The 19,317-nt window shown below is 34.3% G+C and overlaps 1 protein-coding gene across 2 annotated transcripts in view; it reads left to right on the forward strand.

The window, feature by feature from the left end:
- Positions 1-813: 813 nt before the first annotated feature.
- VRK1 (vaccinia related kinase 1) overlaps positions 814-19,317 on the forward strand; it is a 28,017-nt gene continuing 9,513 nt past the window's right edge. Inside the window, exons 1-12 of one of the 2 annotated variants that reach the window (XM_010021200.1) lie at positions 814-971; positions 2,597-2,652; positions 6,795-6,864; positions 7,258-7,345; positions 8,758-8,866; positions 9,010-9,102; positions 10,089-10,221; positions 11,063-11,183; positions 12,237-12,292; positions 13,621-13,799; position 14,789; positions 17,931-18,020. In XM_010021200.1, the coding sequence (XP_010019502.1) occupies positions 815-971; positions 2,597-2,652; positions 6,795-6,864; positions 7,258-7,345; positions 8,758-8,866; positions 9,010-9,102; positions 10,089-10,221; positions 11,063-11,183; positions 12,237-12,292; positions 13,621-13,799; position 14,789; positions 17,931-18,020 (1,153 nt within the window). In that variant the 5' untranslated portion in view covers position 814. Of the gene's footprint in view, positions 972-2,596; positions 2,653-6,794; positions 6,865-7,257; positions 7,346-8,757; positions 8,867-9,009; positions 9,103-10,088; positions 10,222-11,062; positions 11,184-12,236; positions 12,293-13,620; positions 13,800-14,788; positions 14,790-17,911; positions 18,021-19,317 lie in introns of both variants that reach the window. The other variant, XM_010021199.1, reaches the window with a different exon arrangement.

Below are 19,317 nucleotides of genomic sequence, written 5' to 3' on the forward strand. Positions count from 1 at the left end.
CCATGGCTGCATATTCTATAAGTTCTTTTACTGAATCAAAATCTTACTCTGCTAAAATATCAAAACATTTCTTTGTTCACAGTGAGGCCTGTTCTGCAGAAAGATGTACATGTTTGGGTCCAGCGGGCCATTAAGTTAGTCTGGAAATAACGCTTATCTGAGACCTGAGGTTTGCAGGTGACAATCTCAAAATAGGTAGTTAGGTACTAGTTTGATGATGATCTACTAAATGCTGCCTTGTGAACAATAAGCAGACTTTTGTTTTTGTTGCTTGTAGTTCTGTAGGAGAAAAAATAATTAACTGTTTGAATAGCTTAATGTTTTGGGTACTTTTTAGAGCAAAGAGGAATTCCTCATACTCTTACTGAAGGCTTGGACTATATGACACTTCTTCAATATGCAAGTTTCCCTCCAGGAAAACTGATGAGCTTTATTTCATTAGTTTACTTTTTTCCAAGTTCAGATCTATGATTGGTTGTGATTGATTAAGTATGTTATATTCTGAGATTTTTTTTTTCTAGGATGTATTATATAGGGTCTTCTAATAGGTTTCCCTTGTGAAGAGTTTTGATGACAAATTTTTTTGTAATGCCTCCTGGAAAAATTAGTTGGTTTTCACTTAGAATTCATGCCAATGAAACTACTTTCTATATTTCTTTTAAAGTATCTTTGTAGAAACAAATTCAAACTTAAACTACTCATGCTTTTTTTTCCTTCTAATGGATTTCTACGTAAAATAAGCCTGGTCAGCATGTAACCTATGCTTTCTTTCGTTTTGTATTTCATTCCCTTCCCACTTTTCCCTCCAGGGAAAATGCCATATAAGAAGACAACTGCTGGAAAAAGAGCCCCTGCAAAAAGGAAACTTGCTGAATTATTTGCTCTGGGAGAGGTTCTAACAGATACATCAAGAAAAGAATGGAAATTAGGTGTTCCTATAGGGCAAGGAGGCTTTGGACGCATATACCTTGGTAAGTGTAGTTATCTTTGATAATGCTTTAAAATGGAGAGCGAGATGTTTATCCTTACTCAAAGTGCTGGAAAGTTGACCCTAAGTTAGAAACACGGAGTGTCTCCAAGTGATCTTTTTTACTAGAACCTTAACTTGGTTCACAGAGTTGGAAAAAAAGGACAAGAGTGGACAAATTGTCATTGTAAGCACTGTGGTTGTATGAGATTCCAGTGACAGATCTTTTTTTTTCTTTTTCCTTTTTTAACCCAGCCTCTAATTCATTACTTTTTAGCAGTGAAAGGATAGTTTAGTATTTATTTAAATTTGGGTGTTTTTTTTTTTTTTTTTGTCTGACCAAAAGAAGGTATTTTTGGATAAGTGTCCTTCTATCACAAATTCTGAACCAAAACTGTCTCAGTATATTCTATGAAGGCTACTGATCAGCCAGTATGTTGGCTGGTTTTGACTTTGGTGCTGCTTTTGACTTTTTGATTGCTTTGTGAATTTCCGACATGTCATACGCTATTTTTTTTAATGTAATCAGTATTCAAAGCAAACTGAAATCTTGGACTTTACAGTTTAAAGCAGTAGTGCAGATCCTGTTTTGTAATGCTCTTTCTTTTTTTTTTTTTTTTTTTTTTTGTGAATTTAAGGAAAATTTCTTTTAGTGGATCGTGTTCCATATTTAGTATCTCTGTTATTTTCTTACTTGAATAGATAAGAGATGTCTTGAGGATACCTCAGGGAATTAAAAAAACTTAATTGCCCCTAGTCACTTTCCAAACAATTTTGAAGGGACTAAAGTTAATGTGATCATGATAATAAGGTTTTCTTTTGCTATGCATTTATGGTCTTCCTCCTCTTGGTGAAAAAGTTACACTGAATTCATACTGAATTGAAAAAAAAAAAAAAATTAATGATCTATCCTGCTTTCATAATGAACAGACCCCAGTATAGGTGGATTAAGAAGAAAAACAGGACCAGTGAGTGGCTTCTTGCCAAAGCTCTCTACTACTTACTTAGCCGTGCTCAATGAGCTACTAAATTTACTGATACTGGAGTTCTAGCTCACTCAAATTGTGTAGTTCTTTGTGTTAAGAATTCCTGCTTCGTTGAAGCCAAAGCTTGCTCTCTGTTTGCTTCTCCATCATTTGCACAAAGTTGTGCTCCTGACTGTTCCTGTGCTTTGTGCTTGCCTAAGTTGATGTCCTTCATACCCATATCTTCTGTCACAAATGTCAACAGCTTAGTAGCAACAGAAAGTCTCTTTTGGATATGTGACATTGTAAAATAGGAGAGAGAATGTGTTTTCTGTCTTTATGCCCACAACTATGTATGTTCATCAAAGTCTTAGAAAATGACAGAAATGCTATTGATTAGGAGAAAGTTATTGAATAATAAAAAGAGAACTTTATTTAGTAAACTGCCTGTTCTACTCAAACAGAAGGGAGAATGCAAGACCATATTGCTATAGAGCAGACTTGCTGAATAGAATAGTTATATTACCAAAGTCTAAGGTACTGATATATACTCATGTCAGTACTTAATTGCTTTGTGGGGTTTTTGGCCATGCTGCATAGCAAATAAGTTATGTTTTGTGACAGTTTTCTCTTGTACTACTAATAAATGCTTCCTTTTTAACAGCTGATGCTAATTCTTCAAAGTCGGTTGGCAGTGGTGCACCTTATATTGCAAAAGTGGTAAGACAGCATTTGAATCTTTACTTCACAACTTGGAAATGTTTGTTCTAGGGTAGCATGTATAATTTAAAGCATCTTCTGACTGAAAATAATACAATTGCTTAGTGCTGTAGAAGTAAATGTAGTGATACAGAGGAATGCTGCTGAGAATTGAGACTCCTGTGAATGAGGGGGGATAATGGAACATGAGCAGAGTTGAAAAAGGTTCATGAAATGGATCAGATTCTGTTTCATTTGGTGCTTACTGTAAACAGCCCAAACATCACAAAATTAATGGAATCTAGCTAGTTTTTAGAGAATTTCTGTGATTCAACAGTGAGTCTGTATGTACTGTTGCTCGCCACTGGAAGTTGGTAAGCTAACAGATGGCTTGGGAGTAGAAACAGCAAAACTTTGATTCCCGAGGTCCCCACGGATACTAAGTCCTTTAAATGTTTTATCATATTTTCTAATTTTGATTAAATTAAAATGGCATTGACACAAAATTTTTTTAACCTCATGATTAGAGAGAGGAAAAAGCATTGTTGATGGCCCATTGTAGAAAATCAGCAAAATCTTATTATTAGTTGAAATTTTCTTTTTTTTTTATTGTAAGATTCAAAACATGATTTATTTAACTTGATTTGACCATAATGTTCTCTTCCTAAGGTATAAAGTCTTCTTTGTTAAATTTTGCTAGATTATTTTGTATAGATCTTACTATTATGTATAATTCCCCAGTAAAGTCTTAGTGAAAAACTTAGGAATGTGTGAATACCCATAGTAGATCCAGGCCATTCATTATCTTGGTGGTACTTTTGGTCATGAGACAAAAGCAAATACCAGAAAACTGTACAAGAATTCCACAATGTTAAAAAAAAAAAAATAATCTTCAGCACAGTACAGAACTGCAATGTTTTAATATTTTAGTTATTAAACTATATGGTGATACTGTAAAACTTTACTGCAATAGTTGGCCCTTATGTAAATATGTTAGTACTTTTAACATTGTTCCTGAAACGAAAAGATGAGGTTTATTTAGAATAAAATACCTTTCACTTAGTATGTGCCTTTAATCTTGATACTTATATCTGCTGACTACAGGGAAATTCTAGGGTGTTGGTTTTGATACTGTTCAGACACCCCAAGGTACTGTTGGTGATGACCCTCTCACTTACTCTGGTCACTTAGTGAAAAACACACTGCTTACCATGCAAATGGTAAAAGTGCTGCACTTTCAATAGCAGTGTACTGCTGCCTTGAGGTGTTTGTGGGCAGGAACCACGTAGGCGAGGAGCCCCAGCCTGCAGCTGTGGCATGGTGGCAACCTGCTTTTTTATGTCCAACCTGTAGGGCAGGTGGCTATTACGTAGGACCTGTGGCCTGTTTTGGAATCATCAGCTCTGCTTTATTTTATGCTGTGCATAATTGCTATCCTCCTCTTTCCTGGAGTTTGAAGCCTGTCCATCTGCTTCTCTTCTCCTCCACTGTGGGCTCTGAATATAAGAAAAGTCACAATTACTTTTGGGTTGCATTTATGCTAGATTCACTTTACTGCAGCAATTTGTAAATACCTCCATTGCTGATCTCCTAGATGACTACTTGCTTTTAATTTGTCCTTAACAATTTTGCCTTTATGGTACTAAAAGGTAGCCCTGGTCTTTGTGCTGCCCTCACAAATGACCTATAACATATTATGCCTCTGCAGTCTAGTGTAACACAACTACGCATAAGAGGCTATTTTCTGATGCCTTTGTTATTGTTAGTTGATCCATCAGCTGAAGCGAAGTGGCTAACAGCTTTGAACAATTATTAATGTTTAACAAAATATGTGCTTCTGTAGTAATGTTCTTCAAATTAAGCTATTAAAGCGGGATGGAAATTGGCTTAGTTTTTGACATATCCTCATAGTATTGATATCTGAGCAGTAAAAAATGAATCACAGTTTTTATTAAAAAAAGAAATGCTTTTTAACGTGGACCTTTCAGATGACATTGTTCAGGAGTGGATGCAGAGTTTAATAACACTTCATTAAATTGCTGACTGAAAAGATCAGAATTCTTTAAATACTACATGAAGAAATTCATTGGGTTTCCAATGTGTACTCCATGATCTCTTTCAGTATGGTATCTTTTCTAATTAGACTTTAATTTCAGTTTTGCAAATCATGTGTTTAGAATGACCTTGGGCATAAAGTTGTAGAAATTCGTGTTTGAAAACTTTCTGGTTATAAGATGACTAGTATGGCAAATATTGGATATCATTATGTGAGCCTTTTTAAGATAATGTATGCATTTATTTATCTGTATGTAGAATTAATTAATGGTATTATGTGGAAACAGCTTCATAGTCAACATGAAGATCTGTTTTGTGGCTAAGTCATTTATCCATCCCTCATATGGAAAGATACCAGATTTTCAGCATTTGCAGACTAGAGAAAGAAGTATTTTATTTTTTTTCTGCACTGAAACATATTTTTTTGTGGAATAATTTATTTAAAGGTAAATATTTTAAGAATTCTTAATACCTACAGTTTTTTGCTCTATTTTAGTTAGAAAATAACATTCCTCAAAACTATGTAAATTGAATAAAAAATATATTCAAATTAAGTTAGAGTATTAATGGATTGTGCTACACAGAAACAAATGAATAGGTCAAAGTAAAATTTGTTCAAGGTAACCACAGTATAAGAATTGAGCTATTTAACCCTTCTCCTCTGTATATATAATACCTGTATGGCTAACTTGTTGTCTGTAGTGAGTAAATGAACTAATTGAAAATGAACATGCATAAACCAAAGTTCATGTGCATTTATCAGTTGGTTTAGTTGTTTTGGTTTTAGTCATATTTTTTTTTTTTTTTTCCTTTTTGCTGTACCACAAGGAGTGGCCAAAAACTGTTGTCTTTGCTTCACTGTTTATCAGGGCAGTAATGCTGGAGAAAGTGAGGTGGAGATAGGCGGTAGCTTTGTGATTGAGTATCGAGGCCGAGGAGTGGTGTCTAAGCTTGTATCTGTTCTCATTCGGACTCTGCCTCTGAGGCAATACATCAGGAGTACACTAAGGTCCATGTTCCTCAGTGCGTTTTTATCTCTTTACACAGCTTCATTAATGTCAGACAGCAGTAAACCTCTATGAGCTGAGTGGTACTCTCTGGCCTGTAGCAATTTCCTGGATCAGTAAATCTGCATTTAAAAGTTACAACTAAAACCATTTAAGATTGATATTTATATCTTGGAACTTTTGCTAGTATCATGTGATTGTATTCTTTGTGGATTCCCTTGCCAGGAATCTCATACGTAGTTGGTTTTGTTTTGATTTTTTTGTTAGTTTTTTAAAATGTAAGGTATTCCAGAACAGGTATTTTCACTGAGGTAGAATTAAGTTGGACATACATGAGTAATTAGACTAAAATAAATTGCTTAAGCTTATCTCAAAATCAATCACTTAGAAATTGCAAGAGTTTAAATTAATTAGTTGTGTGGGTTTGTGTTTTGTTTTCAAAGAAATTTCCCTTTCACTTTAGCTGCAATAGATGGTTACCATAGATTTGTCTCTAGAAAACGGAACTGAAATACCTTATGTTAGCTTCACGACAAGGTAGATTCTTAAGTCAAAATAGGTATGGTTATAATTTAGTTTAAGGTAATTGGAAGATCCTCTGTAAATTTTATCATGATAACTAATGTATGAAGGGAACAAAATACCATCTTTTTGGCAAGAATTTAACTTTTGTCAAGATTTTTTCCATCAGATCATTTCAGGTGTTATTTTAGGCTTGGTAATAGCTATTGCAACTGATGCAATCCAGTTTTAATTTGGAAAATCTGAGATAATGAATGTTGTTTGATGTTCTCTGCTAAACTTTTGCTGCCAATTATTGGTAATATTTCTATATATTTCAGTTAATTTGTATTCTTTAATCTTTTGTTATCGGAAAGGATTCTTTGATACCCTTAATTTTAAGCAATTTATAATAATTTTTTTTTTTTTTTGAGGCAACCTTCTTTTATAAAAAGAACATATTTATTGAATTTATCAGTACTGGGTAGAGCATTTGAGAAACAGTATTTCTTTATAGGGTGAATGTTACATTTTGTGAGCTTTTAATAATTGTTAGGCACTACTACAACAGGTTTTAACTAATTTTAAATTGTCTTAAAGGAACCCAGCCAGAATGGACCTCTTTTTACTGAGTTAAAGTTCTACATGCGAGCTGCTAAGCCAGATGAAAGTAAGCAGTCTATTAAAATGTTTTTAATGAACTACAAGCATTTAGGAAAATAGAGCCTACAGAAGTAAGGTCAAACTTTTAAGAGAATTTTTTTAGGTAATTTTAAAAATTATTTTTAAATTACTGAAATCTAGTTCAAACATATGGTAAAATTAGGGTTTTTTTGGTAAGATGTTCTTAATATTTGTGTTGCTGGTGTTGTCTAAATTGAAACTTTAGTTGTGTCCCTGTCCCTATGATGGATGTGTGATTATCTTTCCAGTACACTTTGCATACAAGTTCTCATGAAATAAGCAGCTCACATGTATGCAGAAACTGTAAACGCTGCAAGTACTCCCTTTTTACATAAGTCTCCATGCAATTTCATGAACTTATCTTTATTTGTATTTTCAGTTCGGGAGTGGACAAAGTCCCGTAAACTGCAGTATTTAGGTGTACCAAGATACTGGGGTTCTGGCTTGCATGAAAAAAATGGAAACAGGTGAATACATCTTTTGTTGGCATATACTTGAATTTATTTCATCCACACCTACTATACCTTTTAACCTAATTTACTTTATATGATATTATTTTCCATCTATCTTCATGTTCACTTCTGCTATGAAGTTTTGCATTTATAATGGGATGTTTAAAGAATAGATACGTTTTCTCTGTATTCTGTTCCTTGCTTGTATTTGTGTCTATTACATTCTTTGTTATTTAGTTTTCATTTGTCTTGAACACTGCTGTCATATATTGATACTGTATATATGTAGTTTAGAAGCTTTTCATTTTTGAATTAAAATAAAGTCAACTTCTGGTCTATAAGTCCTTTAATAATATGACTATCTTTAAACTTTTTCTTCTAATATGGTGTACATTTAAAGAGAATTTTCACTCACACATATAAAGGACTTAGTGTTCTCCCAGAATCTGTTGGGTTTTTTTTTGCCTAGTGATAGTCTTTCTGAGTTAATATGTGAGCTAGAATAATTGCTAGTCTCATGTTAAATTTGTTTAAAGTCTAGGTATAGTTTTTAGTACTGTTCTGTGTCATGAAAGGTTTTTGTGGCTAAATGTTGTATATTATGTCTATTTATGTAGCAGTCCTTGTTTCTTAGCAGGCTTTCTCTAAACAATTGTGCTACAAAGGAGTTTGAGCAGTTCTCTGGCAGCTTATAGTAAGCCAGGCTTCCTTGTGCAGACCACTACATAGGGCAGTTTGTATGTATGCCCTTGTATGTCAGAAGTATCGTTTCAGTTGGTTCTCAACTTTAATCTAATGTACAAACATTACTTTTGAGAGGCAAAAGTAAGCATGACAGTGATTTACACCTTCTCCCACCCCAATAAACTTTTCTTTGCAGTGTTAAGTGCAGAAAGTTTCTTTGATATAGCCACTCTGAGCTCTTACAGTAATAGAACCAGTTTGGCAATAGTAACAAGTATCAGAACACGTTTGGCAACTGAGAGATTTTTGGTTTTAATAATAGGTTCAAAACAGGTCGCAACAGATTTCAAGTCACGATGTTAAGTCATTTACTCATTTATAAAGTAAAAAAATGTATTTCTGTAAGTAATTAATGCTTGGATTTACCTATAATAAATTACAATACATATAGGTTCCTCTGCGAGTACTTGTTATTATATTGCATAATTAGTCAGAACGAAAGAACAGTTCTTTTGATAGATGAACTTTTGATGAGCACCTGTAAAAAAGTTGAGAATTGATGCACAACATTAAAAAAACCCAACTCAAACATTTCCCACATGTGTTTCCTGTTTACCTGCAGTTTATCTTTTGAGAGATATGTTTTCAATCAGTAGTTTGTGCAATTGACACATAAATAAAATACTTTGCTGAGTACAATTCAGTAACTTTGCTGGGGTTTTTTTCTTCCTCCTTGAATTTAGTTACCGGTTTATGATAATAGACCGATTTGGCAGAGATCTTCAGAAGATGTATGAGGAGAATGGAAAGCACTTTTCCCATAAAACTGTACTGCAATTGGGCTTGAGAATAGTAAGTTTAAGAAATGTATTTTTATTTTTACAACCCATCTTCCCTGTGTTAAGTCTTTCAGTTAAATCACACTTTTGTGCTGAGTACAGGTCCTCTGCTGGGTGGAGCTGGGTACTGCATTTATATGACTCTTGTTTTGTTAGCTTGATATCCTGGAATACATCCATGAGCATGAATATGTGCATGGAGACATCAAGGCCTCAAACCTTCTCCTGAGTTACAAGAACCCTAATCAGGTATTTCTGATGCATTTTATTCCTCATGTTTTAAACCTTCTATTTGACAACACATGGCAGTGCTTTGAACCTGTGAAATCTAGCAGAAGCTCATTTTTAAGAATGTATATGGTAATATTATTTCTGCTTGACATTTATATCTAGTTAATATTCTATGATTTTTTTATGCCTTTTGCTGGACAGTTATCAAATTGACTGTTTGGCCTAAATAATATTCTAGAGAAATTCTCAAGATAAAAAAAAAATTGACTCACAAATAAGTATTTGCAGGTGGAAGCTTAAAATTATATAGCACACTGGTAAATTATGTTTGCCTGTCTGCATTGTTACCTCATTTCTTTGTTCAAGAAAACCATCAGATAAGTGTTCTGTTACTTGGAAAAATTGGTGTTTAAAGTGTTGATTGTTCCACTTGATTTATGGGAGTCTCATTTTTCTGCATATTTAACTCTCGTTTCTATTCAAACAATGCATGTTAGACTTTCAGAATTATGTATGTTGTCTTGCTTATATGTTTGAGTTTATGAAATAAGTAAAATAATCTCAGTTCTCTTGAAGTAAATGTGGTGTTAGTGAGAAGTAATAGTATGAAGTAGTATTCAAATGGGACAGCTGACTTTAAAGAGAGCAGGGGACAGTGAGTATATTTATGACTCTGATTATTATTATTTTTTTTTTTTTTTTACATCTAATCTTACCAATTATAACTGCCAATTTTACTTTACTTGTCCTCTGCATCAGCATGAAATGACCTCCAGATCAGACTGCTACGTGGAAAACCACAAAACCTATCTGACACGTTTTAAAATCACACATAGTATTATCAGTAAAGCACTGAGGAAGGATCATTTAAAGTTGAAAACCTCACCACTTTTAATATTTTTTTTTAAGAATTTAGAGGAATGGTTGGGACTTACATTTGTTATATGCAATCTTTTTTGTATTTATAGTTTTTTAATCTTGGAGTTCTTTGTGGAAATTGCTAGGTGTACTTGGTGGATTATGGGCTTGCCTACCGATACTGTCCTGAAGGAGTTCACAAAGCCTATAAAGAAGATCCCAAAAGGTGTCATGATGGAACTATTGAATATACCAGTATTGATGCACACAAAGGTGTAGGTAAGGGCCTAAAAATGTTCTCGAAGATAGGCATTTGTGCATCCTTTTTATAAATACAGAAGACTCTATTTGCTTTGAGTTTTGTAAACAACGAGGTTTCTGAATCTATAAAAGTATTTTTTTCTTTTCTATGGGTGATGCTGGCATTTTCTCTTTTTCCATTTACTGGCTTTTACTTTGGTATTAATTTACTGTATTTTTAATGTAACTTTCTTAAATAGGGTTCCTCAATTTCTCAAGACTGTTAAGATGCTTAGTATATTGCTTGTTATTAACTAAGTAGGAGTGGAACAGTGCCTTTGAGATCCAGATAGAAAAACAGGCCTAGTTTTGGGGTTTTTTTGGTAAGGCTTAGGCATCTGATTGCTTATTGTCCTCTATTCAGTTTTCAAGCCACAGAGAATATTTCTGCATTGTGGAATACTTTTTTCAGGAGGTGGCGTTTCAGCACTATTACTTTTTTACAGAAGAAGGGAAGTAAAAACTGTTTTGAACAGAAAGTCAATCACTTCACTAACTTGCTCTATTTTTTCCACCATCTGAGTACTTAAAGAGCTTCCCAAATTGGGATAACTGCAGCATGTCATATCTTGAATAGAAGATAGAGATTGATAAAAGACTTGAAAATGAAGGTATCCTTCCAGATGTTGGAACAATAATTTTTTCCTTTCTTGTTTTCATGCTAAAATGAATAACTAAGTAATGGATGCAGTAGTGTTGCATTGTTAGCATTGGCTTTCTGTTGTCTTAACATATTTACAAATTTTAACTGCTGTTAAACTGTGTATACTTTATTAGGTGTTCTTATGGTTCCTTTTTTTGTGTGTGCATATATATTTAGCACCGTCAAGACGTGGTGATCTGGAGATCTTGGGTTACTGTATGATTCATTGGATTAGTGGCCATTTACCATGGGAGGATAATTTGAAAGATCCAGATTTTGTCAGAGACTCAAAAATTGGGTGAGAAACTACTTGTTTTCTTTCTCTTTTGGAATTAAAAATAGGAATGAAAATGTCTTAGTGTAGAAATGCTTTGTACTTTCAGTATATCCCCTTTTGGTGAGTGGGCTGTTGTTTTGTATACCCCCCCAGTTTCTCTTCATCGTATCTCATGTATCCTTGGCTCATAATTATACTTCATTTGCACTGTTCTACTATCTTCTTTTGCATGCTTATTTATCCACCACGGTATTGTTGCTTTAGAATACTGCTATGGTTAAGCCCAAAGGCATTCTTAGAAATATGCTGGTAACCATTAGTCCCAATTTACTTCTTTCTGGAGAAGCATGGGGTATGAATAGCCTTTGTAACACCATGCTCTGAAGTCAGTGGCAGAGATGAGAGCTAAAGGTGGCTCTTAAATGTCTTTGAGCATCATTTCACCTAAAGGGCTATTAATGTAGGAATTTTAAAAATTGGTTTTCTTTTTTTTTTGTACCTCTCCCTTGCTGTTACATTTCTTCATCTTTCTCCCAACCCCACTCAACCCTCTCTTGTCAGATATTTAATATGAAGAAAGCTGTCCCAGCATAGCAGTATGTGTCTCTAACAAGTATTTGTATCTGGCTTCCTTATCTCTACTTTTAACACTTTGACCTCCATCAATGTTAGTGAAGCTCTGCTCCCTCCCCCTCCCCTTAGTTATTATTTTGGCAGGGGATCTGGTCTGCATAATATAGGCTAGAGGAAGAGTCCTCTAGCAGGAAGAGGTGAGAGCATTGGTATACAAGGTTTTAAAACTGACCAGTTCTAGTCTTCTACTTGCACCCTTTTATAAGAATCAGAAGCTGTTGAGCAAAACTTGACCATATTTCAGATAGCCTGCCTGGCATTTTTAAGCTTCTCAATAATACTGCACTCCTAAAAATGGCTGTACTAAGTCATACCAAACATTTATCTGTTAGTGTTTCCTGTCTGACAGTGGCCCAAGCTAGGTACCTGAGAAGTTTATCAAAACATGGCAAGATCCAAACTTTGAAATAATCCCTAGTTTTGAATAATTTTGTTTTTCAGCTGTAGAGATATTTCAGTTTTGATGGACAAATGCTTTCCTGGCAAAAACAAACCAGGTAAGAAGAACCATTTTTAATTAAAATACTTGGGTTTGTACCATGTGGTAAGCATTCTCTAATAATTTGGTTTAGTGTCCTTTTTCTTTAAAATAATAAAATCCATCAATCGGTTTGGGTCCCATCACTAAATTGTAGGCAACTTTAGACAGTAGCTGGAAGCTCTGAAATTCATATTAAGGTGGGGCATGTTCAATGCATACAAGGGAAAGCTGTGCTACTCCGCATTCAAATAAAACCAGATAGATTCAGTTGCTACATAAGATTAAGAGTTGTCATACTGTCAGCAGTATGTCACCTTCTGAGAGGTGTGTCTTGGGCATTGTGCTCTAATCTGTTGTTTCATTAAGTCCTCCTTGTTTGCTTAAGTTTGTACCTACTTTTCTTCCTACTTTTATCAAAGCAACAATGTGACATGAATTAGATTGTTGATTAAGAGAAGTTTAGACTCTTCCTCTTGGCTGCAGTTATACAAACTGCAGACACTGTTGCTTCTGACAAACTGCAGACACTGTTGCTTCTGACTAAAGACAATATTAAGTATTTGCAAATACGAGATGTTTAAATTTATTTTTCACAATGGGATTTGAGATTTAAAATATGAAGTAAAGCAGATTTGAAAGATAGCATAGATTGTTTCTATTTGGCATTGGTGATTTGCTGAGTAGATTTATTTTTTTAAAAAAGCTTGACTATTAGAAATACACATTCTTGGAATCTTAAGTATTTAGTTACTTGCAGCTACCCCAGCTGATGAGAAGAGAGTTTTCACTGGTCCTTTTTTTTTTTCTTTTTTTTTTTTTTTTTTTTTTTTTTTTTTTTTTTTTTTTTTTTTTTTTTTTTTTTTTTTTTTTTTTTTTTTTTTTTTTTTTTTTTTTTTTTTTTTTTTTTTTTTTTTTTTTTTTTTTTTTTTTTTACTGTAGTCAAATGTTTAATGTATTTTTTTTTAATGTGTGTTTCAGTGTTGAACTGATAAAGTTCTAAGAGAATACTGAGCTTCCTTTTCAACATTTTAAAATACAGACATAAGAAATACCATGCAAAAAATCATTCACTGGTGAAGATTGGCCTATTACATTTTTTACAACTGACTTTTCTTCATTGCAATGAACATGTAAAAAACAGTGATGCTGTCATCACTGGGTAATGAACCTTGGTATAATTTTTTTCTGAAATATGTTGTAGTAAAGCCATAATTATGAGTTTATAAATAACCATTTCAAAAAATAGCATAAGTAGTGCATGCATAATTTCTGACTCTTTGGTGGTAAAAGTGAATGATTAAAATGTTTTCAAATAGAGATTAATTGGAGGTACCATTTCTTTAGATGAAATAGCCAAATACATGGAAAAGGTGAAACTACTCAGCTACGAAGAGAAACCGGTTTATCAGCATTTCCGAGAAATACTTCTGCAAGGTCTTAAGGCCATTGGGCAAAAAGATGATGGAGTACTTGACTTTGGCTTGTCAGAGAACGGAGACTTGCAAACAAATCCCACACAAAAGGTTTTTACTCTAAAAAATTATGTCTGCTTTTAATGCATTGTTGAGCTAAATATTACAGTGGTATTGGAAGTAAGTGCAGTAACTGTATCAGGTAGAAAATAGGCATATATTGAAATGTTTAAGTTCAACTCTTACATTATTTCTCTCTTTAAACTTCAGTAATTGTTATTAAAACTTAATAGAGAATGATATTTATAGGTGTACTTTCATAATATACAATACCTTGGATGGCAGAATGCATAGGTGTAATAACATTTGAACAGATGAACATTCCATTAATTTACTTATTTTCTTTAAACTGTTAAAACTCCAGGTGGATCAAAATACATGTAAGGTAAAATAAGTTCAGGTTTCGTTTCATATTTCCATGACTAGTTCACAGTTTAGTTCTAAGTATACCTCTTTATGCCAAGTGCTTGATTCTGGAATTCACATACTGAATTCACTATGGTCTAATATGTTATTCATGAGTCTTAACTATAGTGGTAGCCTGGGGGTATTTTATTCTTTGTATTTAAGAAGCCTTAAACTATAGATATGGACTCCCGTTTGAGTACAGTGTAAGAACTTTTTTAAGCCTTAAGGAAAGCATGTGTTAAAACAGTTTAATAGTAACGATTAAAAATGGTCAAATAAGGGAACAATAAATATTAGCCTGTACATCAAAGTGCATTTGTTACTTATTTGCATTTGTTAATAACAGGTGGGCAGTTTTGTTGATTCCTTTAGCGTGAACCAGGGAACTAAGAATTATAATATAGGATAATAGTACAAGAATTCTGCCTGCTTACTGACTTGATCAGCAGGGTGCTAAAGATGGGGAAAAAGCATAAGAGAAAAAAAACTGCAGGATTTTAAAGTCTTCTAAGGGTACATGTCCAGCTTTTCTTCTTTTTGCTTAGTAAATGGTACTTTGGCTAAAATTGTACAGCCATTGTCTCTATACTAATATTTTGCTGAACTGGATCTAAAGATCTGTCCAAAAGGAGAGTTCATTATCATAAATTCTTCTGTTCCCCCTGTGGATCGACATGGCTTGAGAACTGTATTCTGGGGAAAAAAAACCAAACCTGTTTTTAATGGTTGACTGGTTTCTTTGCTGAATAAGTTGGCCTGCTGCAGAGCCAACATCTGTGACCTTTAATGTCCTTGTCCAGCAGAGATTGCTGGCGCACATTTCCAATGGAATAAAACTTCAAAAATCTAATTTCTGTAGTCAATATTAGTCAAGACCATTCCCAAAAGGTGAGATAATACTTTTGCGTAGGTTCTAGCCTACTAGCATCAATTAGGACTTAGGTTTTTTTACATGGGGTTTCTTTCTTTTCTTTGAAAAAAACACCTAAAACCAACAATAGCTACAAACCACCAAAAACCCCCCTCACCCTCTGAGGAACCATGCTAAGTACTTCCTATCAGCTACTGCTAAAGCGTGTGGACAGAATAAGTTTTTTCCCTTGAAATCAGTTTGACATAACCTGCTTGCTTTTGACCAAATACCGGGACAGATGACTCTTCAACCCATGATGGATTTTCTAGGCCTTGTTACAGCTGTGGTATTTGCTAGGGTACAAGAATACATGGTGTCAGTCCTCCTTCCAAGGGTGTATGTTGCACTTCAAGAATAAATAGGAAGAGAGTCTTCAGCAGGCTGTCTCTCTTCCCAGAATACATGTTTGGGAAGGTTTTTCTTCCAGAGAGAAGATGATTTGGGCTAGTTGAGAATGGCTGGACACTTAGATATACAGAGGAAGAAAGGAAGAACACAGAATGCTGGTTAAAATTATATGTATTTTCAGCTGCGATGGGAAGCTCAATGTGATGGCCGTTTTAAAGATAAGCTCCAGATTCCAAACTCTGTTAGAAAGTGCTTTCCATAAAGATAATTTACCATTGATCAGTAGCATCTTGCCTCTGAAAGCCAGTATCTTCTAGCACATGCTGAATTTCTTTTTGGCATGCTTAATGTCTAATTTGGAAAAGAAAAATGAAGTCTGGCATCTGCCCTTGAGAAGACTCTGACCTCTTCCATAGAGTATTTATGGCATTTTGGCTGTACTGATCTTTTAATCTCAACATGTCTTAAGACACTTACTCTTCAATTCCTTTGGGGTGAGCCACCATAATGCTTTCTTAAAACAGTGTTATTTGGTGTCCTGGAGTTATACTATTTCATAATTAGGAGACAATATTTCTAGATTCTGCATGAATAAATTCTTAGAATGTAGGAGTCTCCTGTGCTTTCAGCTTGTATATAACTAACTGAATGATGTGCATTATATGTTGCACACAGGCGTGGTTGTTCTGGAATCTCAGTCATTCTTCAGTGTTGGTATCTGGCTAATAGCTATATTAAAAGTTAACATTTTGTTTTCTGTATCATGACTCAAGTTTCCCCAGACATAAGTAAATGAAACACAGTCCATAGTGCTGCTGGAGGTTGTGGGGTTTTTTCTTCCCCTTCTCTCCATCTCCTGTAAATTACATGAATGGTGTATGTGTGTGGTATTTTATAATAATTCTAGCAAAACAAGAAGCTAACAGAACCATGTGTTCAAGGAAGTACATGCAACTCTTGACAAATTATTTAGGACAAGGACCACATCTTACTTTCCTTTAGTGCTGACGAGTTGCTAGGAAATATTAGGAGCAAACTAAACTGGAAAAATATGGATCTTAGTGATTTGTGGCCCTTTCTAATGTTCAGCTTCAGATGTGCAGGTGTTGCTTTTGTCAGATGAATGCTGCCTGATTTCTGCTGCTATGTAATTCACGTGAATCAAGATTAAGAAACCACTTTTTATTACATAAGCTTGGAAACAAGATAAATGTATTTTGCTTTTGTGCAGCACGTATTGGGTATCTGTTTTTGACGAGCATTTAAAATGTTTTCTAGTACAATTGGGAGGAATGCATTATCTCTGATATAAAAGGAGTACAGTGCTAAAATAGTCCTCCTTAATTTTGGTCAGAATGAACAAAAGTGTCTGTGTTTATTCCTGCCTAATGCATCACAAATCTGCTGACATGCTAACCTTGGAGTCTTGGCTGGCGGTAATCAGGCCTGTGCACCGGCAGGAAAGATGTACCTAATGCACTCCATCAGTGCAGTTTGCATATGGAAGTTCTCACAGGGGAGCTGCCCTGTGCCAGCTGAGGGTTACCTGCCCACTGCAGTTATTGTATGTAATTATCGAACCAATCTGTTCAGCCCAGCAGGGTTTAGATGGTAATCATGAAGCAACACTTTGGAAAGGAAGGATGTAATGCACTCTCCCCTTCTCTCACGAGCTATGTGAAGTTGTAGCCACTTTTAAAGCTGTATTAGTAAAGCTCTAGTCTCACACAATTAAAAAAAAAAAAGAAAGAAAATAGTAAAGGTAAGCTTCCAGCGTTCATCTGTGTTGGATACAGATACAGGTCAGCTCATCCTTTGCAAAAATCATGTGGCTTTAAAAAATAATCTTTCCTTAACTACCTTAAGAATATTTTGCAATAGTGAGATTAATTGTAATACACAGATAATAACAATTCTATCCATTTAGAGGTTTGAAGATAATGTACCTTGAACAGAGTTCAGATTTCCCAAGTACCTCTCTTTGGAACAGAACCCATAGCTGCTATCAGAAAAAAATAATAATGTACTGTCAGTGGGTGTTTAGCTACTTTTAAGCTGCGCAAAGCCTTAAGAAGCAAGGATCCAGATAAACTTGAATTTAATGAGGTGTAACATCAACTTTGGGTAAAGTGTTTTTTGTGTTAAGATTTTTCAGACTGCTCCTTTTGTAACAGTTGTTCCGTGTTAATAAAAAAATAGGTTTTGATCATAAAAACTTGTGTTTTCATACATTCAAATTTCAACTCCTAATGTAATCTGCAGATGGGGGAACTGAACTTTTAAATATTCTGTTGCCTAGTACTAGTATTGCATTAATATATGAATACATTTTCTCTACAACTGGAGACATTTTATCATGTGTGGAGAAATAATGCTTAAAATTAGGGAATACCTTGTGAGACTGAGATATTTTCTACGTTGTGTGGTCTTTTCTGCTCCTGAGTTCAGTTGCATTTCTTCTTTTTTTTTTATTTTTTTTTTCTTTTTCTTTCAGAAAAAAAGAAAGGCAGCAGAAAAAAAGGCAGCAACTGCAGCCAATGAGGGCACTGAAACAGAAATGGAAGTTACAGGAAGCCCAGAAAAAAAGAAACGTACTACTTCTAGTAAGTCAAAAGATTGTTTCCAGAGTCACATGCACTGGTGTGACAGGTTAACCCTGGGTAAGGACCAGACTCCCACCCAGCTACTCACTCTCCTTCTCAGTGGGACAGAAGGAGAAAATAGGATGAGAAAATTCATGGTATGTTTTGGGGAAAGAGGGGATCTTATGGGGTTTGTTTACCACTTACTGTTGTGGGCAAAACGGATTCAAGTAATTACAAAGATGTTTTTCCTGAGGAATTTTTAATTTGGACTTTTAAGTAAAAGACCAAGTAAAAGTCTGTGGTCAAGCAGTCTAAAAATAATAAAGCGGTAGCACTGGAATCTACCCCAAAGTAAACCTGCTTGTTTAAAAGAGGTTTGATGGAGGATGGCAGGTTGGGAAAACGTAACATTTCAAAGACAGTAATATTACTGGTAAGTTATAGATTTACACTACTATGTTTACTCAAACAGGGTGGTATGAAGTCCAAGTAATTAAGCTAATGTTATTCCAGGAGGTAACACTGCTATGTTCATTTCCAGTTTTTCACATTATAGAATTCTGATCGTTAAAATCGGTGATTATTTGTCTTACTGGAATGCCTTTTGAATTGTTGACTTAAACTTATGAATTTTCTAGTCTGTAGTTGTCTGAAAAAGGGTTAATTAGACTATACTTTCTTTCAAGGAAATAAAATTTTTGATATGATGCTGATGCTTATTCATAGTTTTATCATTTTAGATTTCATGTAAGACCTTAAAATATTTAGTACAGCTGACTATTTTCTGGTTGTGATTTGATACACTTGAGCAGAATGTACTTTAGTTTTATATTTCATATTACAGTTCTTTTTTCCTGGGATTCTAGATTAAAATTCTCATAGATGGAGATGAAAAGGAATTTGAGGAATTGCAATCCAAGTGTTGGCATCAGTTTTTGTAAATGCTAAGGTTTTTCAGACTAAGTAAAGGTGCTTGGGAGGCTATATGTATATTCAACATCCAGTGGTTAAAATGAGCGAGAGACATAAATTTGAACCTCCTCTTGTAAATTCGATAGAGTTTCAGGCAAAATAGTTCTAATTTCATGTTTTTATACTATCCATTTTAATGAAGACCAAGTGAGGGGAATGCGTCAAGTGATTTCAGGTGAAAAGTGGTACATGTACTTACTAATTTGGTTCTCTCCAAATTTGGAATTAAAAACTTTACCACTTATTACATGATTCATGAATCTGTGTTGAAGGAAAAGGTGACTGTTTCATAATCTCATGATTTTTATGTTTTTGATAAACTGAGAAAAACTGGTTATTATAG

Source organism: Nestor notabilis, unplaced genomic scaffold (assembly GCF_000696875.1).
Source record: "Nestor notabilis isolate BGI_N333 unplaced genomic scaffold, ASM69687v1 scaffold16768, whole genome shotgun sequence".
Lineage (NCBI taxonomy): Eukaryota > Metazoa > Chordata > Aves > Psittaciformes > Psittacidae > Nestor > Nestor notabilis.